Source organism: Belonocnema kinseyi, chromosome 2 (assembly GCF_010883055.1).
Source record: "Belonocnema kinseyi isolate 2016_QV_RU_SX_M_011 chromosome 2, B_treatae_v1, whole genome shotgun sequence".
In the NCBI taxonomy this organism is placed as follows: Eukaryota; Metazoa; Arthropoda; class Insecta; order Hymenoptera; family Cynipidae; genus Belonocnema; species Belonocnema kinseyi.
The window spans coordinates 114,536,213-114,549,760 of NC_046658.1; the positions used below are offsets into that span (position 1 = coordinate 114,536,213).

The 13,548-nt window shown below is 25.8% G+C and overlaps 1 protein-coding gene across 1 annotated transcript in view; it reads left to right on the forward strand.

Annotated features, from left to right (window-relative positions):
- Positions 1–13,548, forward strand: part of LOC117167188 (vacuolar protein sorting-associated protein 13B) — a 116,331-nt gene that overhangs the window by 55,541 nt on the left and 47,242 nt on the right. The window contains exons 31-33 of the mRNA XM_033351913.1: positions 3,627–4,253; positions 7,067–7,162; positions 11,086–12,355. Of these exons, the coding sequence (XP_033207804.1) occupies positions 3,627–4,253; positions 7,067–7,162; positions 11,086–12,355 (1,993 nt within the window). The remainder of the gene's footprint in view (positions 1–3,626; positions 4,254–7,066; positions 7,163–11,085; positions 12,356–13,548) is intronic.

A 13,548-nucleotide genomic window follows, 5' to 3' on the forward strand; every position in this document is an offset into this window, starting at 1 on the left:
AAAACTTAACCATTCAACTTTTAGTTGAAAATTGATTTTTTAGTTGATAATGGATATATTTTTTTGAAAATTCATCTTTTTTAGTAGAAAATTAATCTTCTTCGTTGAAAATTAATTTTTTTAGTAAAAAATTAACTGTACCTGGTAGAAAGTTGAACCATTTAAATAAAAATACATTTTTTCGTGAACATTTATCATTTCAGTTGAAAATTCGTGTCATATTGTACTTAATATGATACCCGCAATAATTTTATTCGAAATAATTTATTCTCCAATTATTCCTATATTTCTTGGCTGAAAGTTGATGCACATCATTAAAAAAATCTTTTTTTTTTTAATTTAGCTATATTTTTTTTTTTGTTAAAAATTCATTTATTTCGTTGAAAAGTGAACTGCTTTGATAATATTATTATTTTCTTAAATTAATCTTTTTAAATGAAAACTTAACCATTTAACTTTTAGTTGAGTATTGATTTTTTAGTTGATAATGGATATATTTTGTTCAAAATTCATCGTTTTTAGTAGAAAATTAATCTTCTTGGTTGAAAATTCATTTTTTTATTAAAAAATTAACTGTACCTCGTAGAAAGTTGAACCATTTAAATAAAAATTAATTTTCTCGTGAACATTTATCATTTCACTTGAAAATTCGTGTCATATTGTACTCAATATGATACACGCGCGATTTTGAACGTGCTCTGGTCACAGGCGGAGAAGTTTAATTAATTTTCATTTGTTTTAAACAAACGATTATTCAAATAGTAACCGAATTTTGTTTACAACCGAACAATTTTTTAGCGTAAAGTATACTTCGTAAAAAAAATTTGCATAATAAATACTGAATTTCGATGAACCGTTCGCGAGTAATACATTTCTGAAAAAAATGATGAAGAACTTTTATTTTGAATAACTTATAACAACAAAATCGGTTGAAAAAATATTTTAAACGAGTTATTTTGATGTAAAAACGAATCAAAAACTGTATAAATTGATTAAAAATAGAACTATCGATTTAAAAGTTACACACTTGAGATATTTTGACTCATCTGGTAATGTGTGCCTGCCTATCTTTTTCAAATTGATGGCTTTATATCTTCTAGTAGAAAGCTTCCGGTTTAGTGTTTGAATACAGGTATGCTTCAGAATTAATCGCAGAATTACTAAAATTTATGGTTTAAAAGCTTTTTATTTCGAAATTATAATTGATTAGTAATTGAAGATTAATGAATATATTTTAAGAATTGACAGTTTGATTACATTTAAAGTGTCTTAATTTTACGAAAATAACCGATTTAGAAGCCCGAAAATTGTGACTTCATGAGCAAAAATATTAATAAAAACATGTACTTTTTATGTATCCCTTCAAGTAGTATATCCCTGGGCTAAATGCTGATTTCACGTTTATTCTACTTTTTTTGCCGAAAAAAGACTTTAAGATCATAGTTAAATTTACAACAAAATAATTACATTTTCAACCAAATAATTTATTTTTTTAACCAAACTGTGAAATTTTAAACCTACAAACGTGCATTTGCAAGCAAACGATCGGATATTAAAAAAAATTAAATAAAATAAAGTTCTACAAAAAACAGTTGCATTTTTAATACAGAAGGACGAATTTTCAACGAAGTAGTTGAACTTTCAGAAAAGAATTTAACTTTCAATAAAACAGTGGAATTTTCAACAAAATATTGTATTTTTGTACCAAATAGTAGAACTTTTTATTTTAAAAAACAGATGAATTCTAGAAGAAAAGTATAAAAATTAAAAATACATGAATTTTCAATCGAATAGTTGAATTTTCAACTGAGAAAGATATTTTAAAATAAAAAAAACTTTAAACCAAAAATTTTCAACCCAGTTGTAGAATTATGAAGCCAAGAAGATGATTTATCTAAAAATATAAAAATTATCTACCAAATGGTTTACTTTTTCACACAAAAAATGAATTTGCAACCAAAATAAAATTGAATTTTTTATTAGAAAATATCAGTTTTCAATTCTAAAAATTAATTTTCAACCGAAAATATGATAGTTCAAAATTCAATCAAAAATGTGATCTTTTAAACCAGAAAATTAACTGTTTCTAACACAAAATACGAATTTTGAAAAAAATAATTAAATTTTCAATTTAATAGTTGAATTTTGAAACAAACAGGATGGATTTTGAACCAAACATATGACATTGGACTTTTAATAACAAATAATGAACTTATACAAAAAAAAATAATTTTATTGTTCCATTCTATTAATTCAGTTCGCATTTACGCGCAAAAAGAGGAAAACTTGAGAAAATATGAGAAAATTGTGTAAATCCCTTAAAATCATAAAAACCTTCGAAATTCCTTGAAAATGTTTAAAGCTCTTAAAAATTCATTGGAATCTTTTAAAACACCATTAAGTATTTTAAAATTTTCGAAATCCCTTCAATTTATTAAAATTTAATGATAAATTCTAGGATTTTTTTAAATACCTTGAAATATTTTAAATCCATTGAAATCTTTTAAAATCTCTTTAAATTTTTCAAAATCCTTGAAAACTTCTTGGAGTTTTTAAAAATATCTTAAACTTTTTCAAATCCTGTAAAATTTCTTCCAACTATTTAAATAAATTGAAAGGTTCTTAGAATTGTTTTAAATATCCTAAAATCTAAAAAAAAAATTAATTTCTTCAAATTGAAATCCATTAAAATATTATATTATATTATTAAAATATAGGGAAATTCATTAAAATACCAAATTCATAACCTTTAGAATCCCTTAAAATTATTGAAATCCCTGGAAATTTGATAAAAGTCCCTTGAAATTTCTTAAAATTTTTTTTAGATAATTGGAAATTTTTTGAAATCCCTTTCAATATTTTTAAATATCCTAAAAGCTTATAAATTCCATATAAAATTCTTCCAAATCTCCCGAAATTTAATGACATTTTTGAAAATCGCATGGAATTTTTGAATCCTGTGCAATCCCTGAAGTATTTCAAAATCTTTGAAATCTTACGAAAACACCTCGTTCTTGTGAAATTTTTTTTAATTTATAGAAATATTATAAAATGTTTAGGTATATTGTATATCTATTGAAATTCCATAAAAATCGTTTTATATTTTGTGAAGTCCCTTGGAATCATTATTAAATTAAAAAATTTAATCCCAATTTATTAAAATAATTAAATCCCAGTTCGATTTTGTAAATGCTACATACAAACTAAGTACGCTATAAAATCAATAAAATAAGAATTTTATTCTTGTAATTGTTCGTTTAGTTATTACAAAGAATCGTTCCAAAAAATAATAATATTTTAGTTTTCATATTTTAAATCTCGAGAAGCAAATATAACTGTTATTTTGACTTAAAAAATATCATAAATATTTTAAATCAAAAGATTGCCATTAAATACAGCAACAAAAATCTATAATTATAAGATAAGAGCGCTCTTTTTAATCTGAAAAAACATTATTTCTACACATTGTAACCAATATTAATAGAAAAAGTATGTTTTATTTGGACCTGAAAAACTTATTTCCATTCAAAATCGAATTATCTCAACTGTTTGATTTTAAACCCAATAAATTAAAAATAATTTTTGGATTGCAATAGCAATTTTTAATAGAGGAATTCCTTTATCAGGTGAAATCATGTTTTGTCGAGGACGAAACCATTATAAAATGGTCTTCAAAGTCTTCGAGCGATCTAAGCACTATTCCTCAAGAAAATTCCGCTAGTCCTATAAAATACAGCGTACCTGATTTCAATCTCATCACGAAACAATTAGTCTTCTCTTTCACATCTCATTCAGGAGCAGAAATAATTCTCAGCTTAGCTTCATTAGCTGGAAGTGTACTAAATGTCATCAGACCCGAAAGAATTTATGGAAATGCTACACTAGATTCCTTCATGATTTCCGCATCATTTGGCGATAGCATGAAAGTTTTTCTAAATCCATGGTGTTGCAACGTTACAGTTTGTCTACTTTGGGAATCATGGCAGGACAAAAATTCGTTTCCTCAAATACAAATTCAAGCTGATAGCGATAGCATTCATTTGAATTGTGGACCACAACATATACAAATTATTAAGACTGTTTTGCTAGACTGCCAAGAATTTTCGAACCAGCATACTACGCAATCGCCAAGTTATAAAGCAGAGGAGAAACCTTCTTTGCCAATCACGGAACAACATTATAAAGATGATCTGAAATCTGGAGTCTTCCAATTTGTCGATGGAAGTGCTGATGATCTACCGCTACCTTATCAGGTATGATAAATTTTCTATTAGGGTATTCAAGAAAAGGTAATTAATAAATATGATTAAGGCCTAAAGAAAAAAAATAGGAGAAATCGTCGGAAAAATTTCCGAGTTTTTCACGGTTCGCAAATATTTTTCCCTGCCATTAAAATGAAGAAGATTAAATTTTTGAACCTGAAGATTTTTTCCTTTAAATTAATCAAAACTATACTGTCAATTAAGGCAGACAAAATTGAACTCTTCTGAATTTTCCACTTTTTAAATTAAAGCTGAATAAAAATTTCATTCAGAAACTTTTAATTCAATTGTTCAATAATGAACAAATTATTTCATCGAAACCTTCTAATCTCAATAGGTTTAATTCTAAGGACTTCGAAAAAAAATTATCTCATAATTAAACATTCAAAATGAGAAAATATTAGTTTTACAAACTTTAACTATACAAAATATATATCCCCACTTTTATTGTAGGAAAATGCTCTCAAACCAGGGCAAAGAAGTTGATTTTCATGAAAAAATAAATTCTTTTAAATGAAATTGATATATAAAAAATAGTTAAATTTTCAGCCAAAAGAGATGAATTTTGAATCCAAATACAATTCTTTAACAGAAGAGTTTAGTTTTGAAGTTAGGAAATCAAGTGGTTTAGAAAATAGTTGTCTTTCCATTCAAATAATGTATTTATGAACCAAATAGTTAAATTTTCTACCAAAAGGTCGAATTTTCAAACAAAAAAGATATAACTTAAAGAAAAACTGTTGCCAACAAAAAGAATTTTTTATAATATAGTTGAATTATCAACCTGAAGGGGTAAATTGTTTATAAAAAAAATATAACTTTTTATCATGAAAGATAAAGTTTCAATCAAACAGCTGTATTAAAACCAAATATTTAAACTTTCAATAAAAAAATACGAATTTATTACAAAATAGTTGAACTTTTAATCAAATAATTTAATTGTCGAGCCAAAAGGACGAAATTTTATTTTAAAAGATAAATTTTCAATCACAAAGTATGAATTTTAATAGATGAATTTTTAACAAATTAGTTGAATGTTCGATATAATAATTAAAATTTTAACCAAACTTTTTTTTATCATAAAAGATTAATTTTTTATCCAAACTGGCGAATGTTCCACCAAAATATTCGAATCTTTAACCAAAACGGATGACATCAAAAATATAATTTTCTATCAAGAAAGATGAATTTTCAACCAAATTTTTAAGTGGTTAAAATCATTATTTCTTTTAAACCAAACAGCTGCATTTACAATCAAATAGTTGAACTTCCAATTAAAAGTGACGAATTTCAACCAAAATATTTGATCTTTTAACCAAATAGTTTAGTTTTCGAGCCAAATAGATGCAATTTTTTTAAATGATGAGTTTTTAGTCCAAAAGGACTAATTTGCGACCAAAAACACGAATGTTAAAAAGCAGTTGACGTTTCGTACCAAAAAATATAATTTTCTACCAATAAAGATTAATTTCTAGCCAAATAAGTTAAATTTAAAAAATATGTAATTAAATTTAAAATCGCGAAATAATTAAATCTATTATTTAATTAGTCGCATTGTTAACCAAATAGTTGAATTTTTAAACCAAAAAGACGAATTTTGTAGAAGACAGTTTAATTTTTTAACATAAAAGCTTATTTTCATCCAGGAAAGATGAATTTTCTATCCAAACATGCGAATTTTCTACCAAAATAGTTGAATCTTCAACCGAAATGAATGACTTTTTACATTTAAGTGGCACTTAAGTGGAAAAGAAAAAAAAAGCTAAAAAAGGGGAAAGTGTCTCGAAAATAGGGAAAGAAGAAAATTATTTTTTAAAAGAGAGAGAATTAGAGGAAAGCGTGTGCAGTAAGGTGGTCCAAAAATGCATGGTGAAATTTTTTTGCATGCTAGAGGGCAACAATCCCCCCCATTTCATTCCAAATTCGAAAAAAGAAATTCTCTAATTTTTTATTTTTTTATTTTAACAGGTGCTGATTTTGACTTGACGTATCCCATGTAAAATACATGGGAAAAAATCACTTTTTTGAGTTTTTAGAATAATTTTGTAGGATTTAAAAAAATGTGACGGGAAAATATGGGGGCCTGTAGAGAATTATCCAACGAAGAATTTCATCTATCAGACATATCTATATACATATAGTAATAATTTTTAAGAAAAAAAACGAAATCTCGAAAAAAAGGGTTTAAACAAATCCCATTTGTTTAAATAATTGAAAATTAATTAACCAATTATAATAAATGTATATATGATACATGAATTTCGTCGTTCGATAATTCTCTACAGGCTCCAATACTTCCCCGTCACATTTTTTCAAACCCTAAAAAATTATTCCAAAAACTCAAAAAAGTGATTTTTCCCATGCATTTTTTATGGGAAACTTCAAGTCAAAACCGGCACCTGTAAAATCGAAAAATAAATAATAAAAAATTAGAGAATTCCTTTTTTCGAATTTGAAATGAAATTGGGGGGATCGTTGCCCTCTAAAAAAGAAAAGCCTTTTTGCGTCACCCTAGTGTGCAGTCGGTAACTAAAATATAATATATTGTCTTTTCTTACTCCATAAATATTTTTACATATATTTTTTACCATCGAGGACGTTTAATTATAATATGCTACTGTTAAATTTGAAATATAACTATTATTTTATATACCTTAAGTTTTTTTATTGAAAATTAAACAAAATTCCCAGTTCACACAATAAATCTCGGTCTTTTCCCAGTTTTTTCAGACTTAAAATATTCCCGGTCCAGTGGCCACCCTGAAAGTTGCCATAGATTTTTAAATTTTTATATTATATTTCAGGTTGTATTCTTCACGTTTCCTCAGCAAGCTATGGCTTGGAGATATCCTCATCCAAGGGCTCTCACGAAAATACATGTCTCTCCTGTTCCTTTTGAAGTAAGTATATTTTTTATAAATTTTTTCTTTAAAATTTTTGTTTTTCTTATACCGGAACTCAGATTCACGCCACTCTTCTCCTGCTATTTACAAAAATATGCATCTTTTTTAAATATAAAAATTTCAAAGTTTTCTATTTTTAAAATCGTTCAAACTAGGAATCTTTTCCAATCAATAAGAAATCAAATAGAAAAGATTTTGAATATTACATGGTTCAAAAATATTCTTATTTTGTTGAAAATTCAACTATTTTCTTGAAAATTCATCCTTTTAGTTTCAAAATTCAACAAATTTATTGACGTTATTTTTATTTCTTGATTGACATATTCTTTTTTTTTTAATTTTTTATTTCTGTACAAATTTCATCTTTTTGTTTAAAAATGGTTTTTCTTTTTGCTAAAAATAAAAATTTAGATGAAAATATCCTTTATTTTTGGCAATTCAACAATTTGGTAGAAAATTTAAGTATTTGTTTGACAATTTGTATATTTTGTTAAAAGTTCATCTTTTATAATAGAATATGAATTTTTTTTACTAAAAATGCAATTTTTTGTTACAAATGAATCTGCTTTAGTTGCGGATTCTAGTATTTTATTGAAAATTCACCCTCCTGGGTGAAATCCAACTGCTTTTTTTATTTAAATATTTTGTTGTTGACATGTATGAACTACATATTACATTTATCGTTGAATTTTTTTTTAGGGTGAATGAAAATATTTTTTAGTTTAGAAATTCTAATTTTTAGTTAAAATTGATCAGAAGTGAAAAAAATATAAAATTAAAAATTAATCAAATGTAATTTAGACTAGCATCACTTTCATTGTTTAAACTGCTTAGTTAAAAATGTATGTATTTTATAGAAAAAACATCTTTTATAGTAGAAAATAAATTTTTTTTTGATTAAAAAGACAACTGTTTTGTTGAAAATAAATGTGTTTTAATTGCAGTTTTTAGTATTTTATTAAAAATTCGTTTTTCTTGGTTAAATACAAGTGTTTTTTATTTTAGATTAAAATATTTGTTAGTTAAAATGACAACTATTATATTTTTCATTGAAACTTGATCTTTTTAGGTTGAACATTCCATTCTTTGGTATAATTTTGGTTGAAAATTCGTTTTTTGTTGTTGTTAAAAATTGATTTCTTTAACTTAAGAATAAACTATTCCATTTTCATGGGCAGTTTATATTTTCATAGTAGCAAATTTAACTATATGTTTGAAAATTAAATTTCCTGTTGAAAATTCATATTCTCAGATTAAAAATTTACCTGTTTTGTAGAAAATTCGTCTTTTTGGCTTCAAAATTCAACAATTTGGTAGAAAATTTAACTACTTCATAAAAAAAATATTCTGTAGAAAATTAATTTTCTTGAATGAAAATCTTTTTTAGTTTAGAAACTCAAATTTTTAGTTAAAAATGTTAGAAACGAAAAAAAATATAAATTAAAACTTAATCAAATAAAACTTGATCCATTAATTAAACTACTTAGTTAAAAATATATGTGTTTTGTAGAAAATTCTTCTTTTTTTTTTTGCTTGAAAATTCAACAATTTAGTAGCAAATTCAACTATTTGATACAAAAAAATATATTTTGTAGAGAATTAGTCCTCTTGAATGAAAATTTTTACTTGTTTAGAAATTCAACTTTATAGTGAAAATTGTTCAGAAATGAAAAAAATATAAAGCAAAAATTAATCAAATGAAATTTGGACTAGCATCATATCCACTATTTAAACTACTTAGTTAAAAATGTATGTGTTTTTTTGAAAATTCATCTTTTATGGTAAAAAAAAATCTATTTTAATTGCGGATTATAGTATTTTATTTATAATTCGTTTTTCTTGGTTAAATCAAACTTTTTAAATTAAAATATTTGTTAGATAAAATATCAACTATTATATTTTTTGTTGAAACTTGATCTTTTTAGGTTGAACATTTATTTCTTTGGTTGAAGATTCATAATTTTAGTTGAAATTTCGTTTTTTTGTTGTTGTTAAGAATGGATTTCTTTAACTTAAACTTAAACTATTCCATTTTTTATTGACAATTTATATTATCGTAGTAGAAAATTCAACTACATATTTAGTTGAAAATTAATTTTTTCGTTGAAAATTCGTATTCTCGGATTTAAAATTTAACTGTTTAGTAGAAAATTGTCTTGAATGAAAATATTCACTAATTTAAAATTCAACTTTTTAGTTAAAATTGTTTAGAGGTGATCAAAAATATATATAATAAAAATGAATAAAACGAAATTTAGATTAGCATCACTTTCATTGTTTACACTACTTAGTTAAAAATGTATGTATTTTGTTGAAAAAAACATCTTTTATAATATAAAATAAATTTTTTTCATTAAAAAGACAACTGTTTTGTTGAAAATAAATGTGTTTTAATTGCAGTTTTTAGTATTTGATTAAAAATTCGTTTTTCTTTGTTAAATACAAGTGTTTAGTATTTCATATTAAAATATTTGTTTATTAAAATATCAACTATTATATTTTTATATGAAACTTAATCTTTTTAGGTTGAACATTCCATTCATTGGTATAATTTTAGTTGAAAATTCGCTTTTTGTTGTTGTTACAAATTTATTTCTTTAACTTAAGATTAAACTATTCCATTTTTTGACAGTTTATATTTTCATAGTAGCAAACTCAACTATTTAGTTGAAAGTTACTTCATAAAAAAATGTTTTATAGAAAATTCTCTCGAATAAAAATCTTTTTTAATTTAGAAACTCAACTTTTTAGTTGAAATTTTTTATAAACGGAAAAAATATAAACTAAAAATTAATCAAATGAAATTTGTACTAGCTTCACATCCATCATTGAAACTACTTAGTTGAAAATGTATTTATTTTGTTAAACATTCATCTTTAATGGTAAAATATAAGTAAAGAAAACTATTTTAATTGCGGATTCTAGTATTTTATTGATCATTCGTTTTTCTTCGTTAAATCCATCTGCTTTTTTTTTATTTCAAATGAAAATATTTGTTAGATAAAATATCAACTATTATATTTTTCGTTGAAACTTGATCTTTTCAGGGTTGAGCATTCATTTATTTAGTTGAAGATTTATAATTTTAGTTAAAATTCGTTTTTTTGTTGTTAAAAATGGATTTCTTTAACTTAAACTTAAAATATTCCATTTTTTATTGACAGTTTATATTTTCGTAGTAGAAAATTCAATTATTTGCTTAAAAATTCACTTTTTTGTAGAAAATTCATATTCTCGGTTTAAAAATTTAACTATTTAGTTGAAAAGTAGTGTTTTGGGCTTGAAAACTCACCAATTTGGTAGGAAATTAAACTATTTGGTACCAAATTAAACTATTTTGTAGATAATGATTTACTTTGAATGAAAATCTTTTTAGTTTAGAAATTCAACTTTTTAGTTAAAAATTTTTATAAATGAAAAAATATAAACTAAAAATTAATCAAATTTAATTCGGAAAAGCATCACATTCATTATTTAAATTACTTAGTTAAAAATTTATGTATTTACTAACTTGATTGAAAATTTAACTAATTGGTTTAAATTCTACAATTTTATAGAAAAGAACACCTTCTTGGTTAAAAATGCATAAGCAACAGTACTATTTTATCCCTCATTTCCTCAAAAAAAAATCGTCAACGTTATTTTTGGATGACCCCTAAACAAATACGCTAATTTTAACCATTTAGTGAAGAAGTTCACAAATATCTTTCAATGAAAAGGAAATGAATATTGAAATGAACGGCGATTTTTGAGAAAATAGTGTCTTTAGTGTAATTTTTTTTTTTGAAATAGTAGCAAAACAGTGTAATTGCTCAAAAATCAAAATTTTTGCGACTATTGACACTATTTTTGACCTCTAAAGTGGGTCGGAGCTCTTTTTGCACATAAAAAATTCGTCTAAGACGTTGTTTATTATCCAGGCATGGAATGAAGAAGACTCGGAGGATAGGATCCACTGCGTGATTGAATACTGGAGTGAAAGTCAAATGACATACCAAAGATACGTCGAATTTTATTTATCCGAAACAGACAGCTATCGTCTAGATTTGCCGGACAAAACGCCCGCACGGGCTGTCGCTAGCGTATGGCGAATAGTTTTAGCACCAACGAATCCATCGCTTTCAAAAACTCTCGTACCAACTCGAGCGCTGATTGCCTGTCTGCGAATCGACTCTTATTTCAATTCAACGATAATACCACACATCCAAGCTGCACTGAACATCAGTTCAGTTCACTTAGCTCTTTACAATTACATCCCTCCCAACGCCTACGAAACCCTTCCTCCCCCACTTGCTGATTACACCCTGAATGGAATGATTCCCGAGATGCAGTGTTTTATGTGTCTGGAACACAAGGAAGCTGTTATGATTTTCAATAAATGGCTCGACGGATCTGCTCTGATTGATATCAGCGGCACTCTCAGAGTTCACATCCTGGATTATGGTCTCTTGATCCTTCAGGAAGTGCTTGATAGTATGTACGAAAAATTGCAAGTCTCTGTCGGTGAAAAAATGGACGTCTCGATGACCTGCAGCCCCTTTTCTTTAAAGCTAAGTCCAGCCATCAGTCACACTTTAGCTGTATCCGCAAATTTATGGGCCGCAGCTTTAGAAGATGAGGCTAAACCTACGATCATTGTGACTCGATTTATAATCGCTAACGACAGCAATGTTCCAATTCGTTTCGGACAGAATGGAACTGATGATAATATTTTACTGGAGAGTAGACAGTGTCATTTTTACTCCTGGAGACATGCAAATAATCAGTCGTTGAGAATATCGCTCGAGGATAATGCCTGGATTTGGAGCCGGCCCTTTTCCGTCAAGAAAGATGGCATGCAGAACGTGGATTTTGGAAATACGTCGGATATTTCGATTTGTGTGAATGTGTCGTCCCTTTCAGCTACTCAGAAACTTGTCACCTTCTCGGGGCAATTTATTGTTTCGAATCAACTGACGGATAGCTTTCAGATGAAATTGGTTAAGTACGAGTTGTTTTCGAGGGATAAGACAGTGCCGTTTAAGGATTTGTTTTTTGTCACCGGAAACAGTCAACCTTCTTCTATTGTGTTGGGGGATAATGCGAGCATGACAATGCGTTTGAGGTTTTCAAGCATTCCGAATTTGGCATGGACTGGTGATATTCCATTGCAGCCAAATACCAAGTGGGGCCAACCTTGGCTTGTTAAAGGTACATTTTTAATCCTTTATTTTTGTAATAACCTAAAACTTAAGGAACTTTCAGAAATAATCTAAATTTCTCTTTAACACTCAACATTTAAAATTGCACCAGGAAAGTCTTGGGAATTAAAAAAGAAAACCAAGAATCTAAAGATTAAATTTAGACAACACTATCTTAAGTCTCTTCATTCAGATTTGAAAAAAAAATTTAAATGAAAGAAAAAAAAAGGGCACCTCCAAATCCCTTTCCTACTTTTTTCTAGTTTTTTTATTTGTCTCTTTTTTTAAGTCAAATTTTTTTTAATTCACGAAGTCAGGTAGATTTAGAAAAAATTTTTTTTGTTATTTAAAACAGATAAACATAAAAAAGGTGATAGCCAAAAAAGAAGGGAATTAGGCGGTTTCCTGTTTTCTTATTTTTTTAATTTGAATTAAGACATTTTGTTCGTAAATTTTAATATATAACATGTTATTTGCCATTAATTAAATTTATTTATCATTTCAAGATTAGCGTTTTGTTTTTATAGTTTAACTTTTCAACAAATATTAATGTTTTTTTATAGTAAACTCTAAAACTTAAAATTTTTTACAAAACAGCGTCTTCTTCAATCTTATTTAAATGATTTAATCGAGTTTTATTCGAGGAAAAAAGTTACTGCTCATTTTCCGGAATTTTCCCGTTTCGTAAAAACTTTGCAGTTATTGAAATTTAATAATTCAAACTTTTAAAGCTGAAAATTTTATCTATTCTAAGCTTTTGAGTTTTAAACTTTTTAAATTTAAGTTAAAAAATTTAGATTTAAAAGCTCAATGTTTGCACGCATAAAATGTAAGCTTGGATAATTTTAAATTAAATATCGATAAACCGGAAAATTTTTCATTTTAAACTTAATTTTTAATTGTTATTTATACATCAAAATTCAATACTTTCACTTGAAAATTAAAATATTGTAAAAGGTGCTCTGAAATTTGAACCATTCAAGGCTTTCTATTTCAAACAACTCATTTTCAAATTTTTTAATTTTAAGTATTGGATTTATAATTATTGTTTATTTTAAAACGATAGTCCTATATTGATATAAAAATGTTTAATTATGAATCCATTAATTTGAAATTGTTTGAAAATAAAAAATAGTTTTGAGTAATTACTAAGGCTTTTGAATTGAAACGTTTTAAGTTTCAAGTTTAAAAGTTGTAAATTGT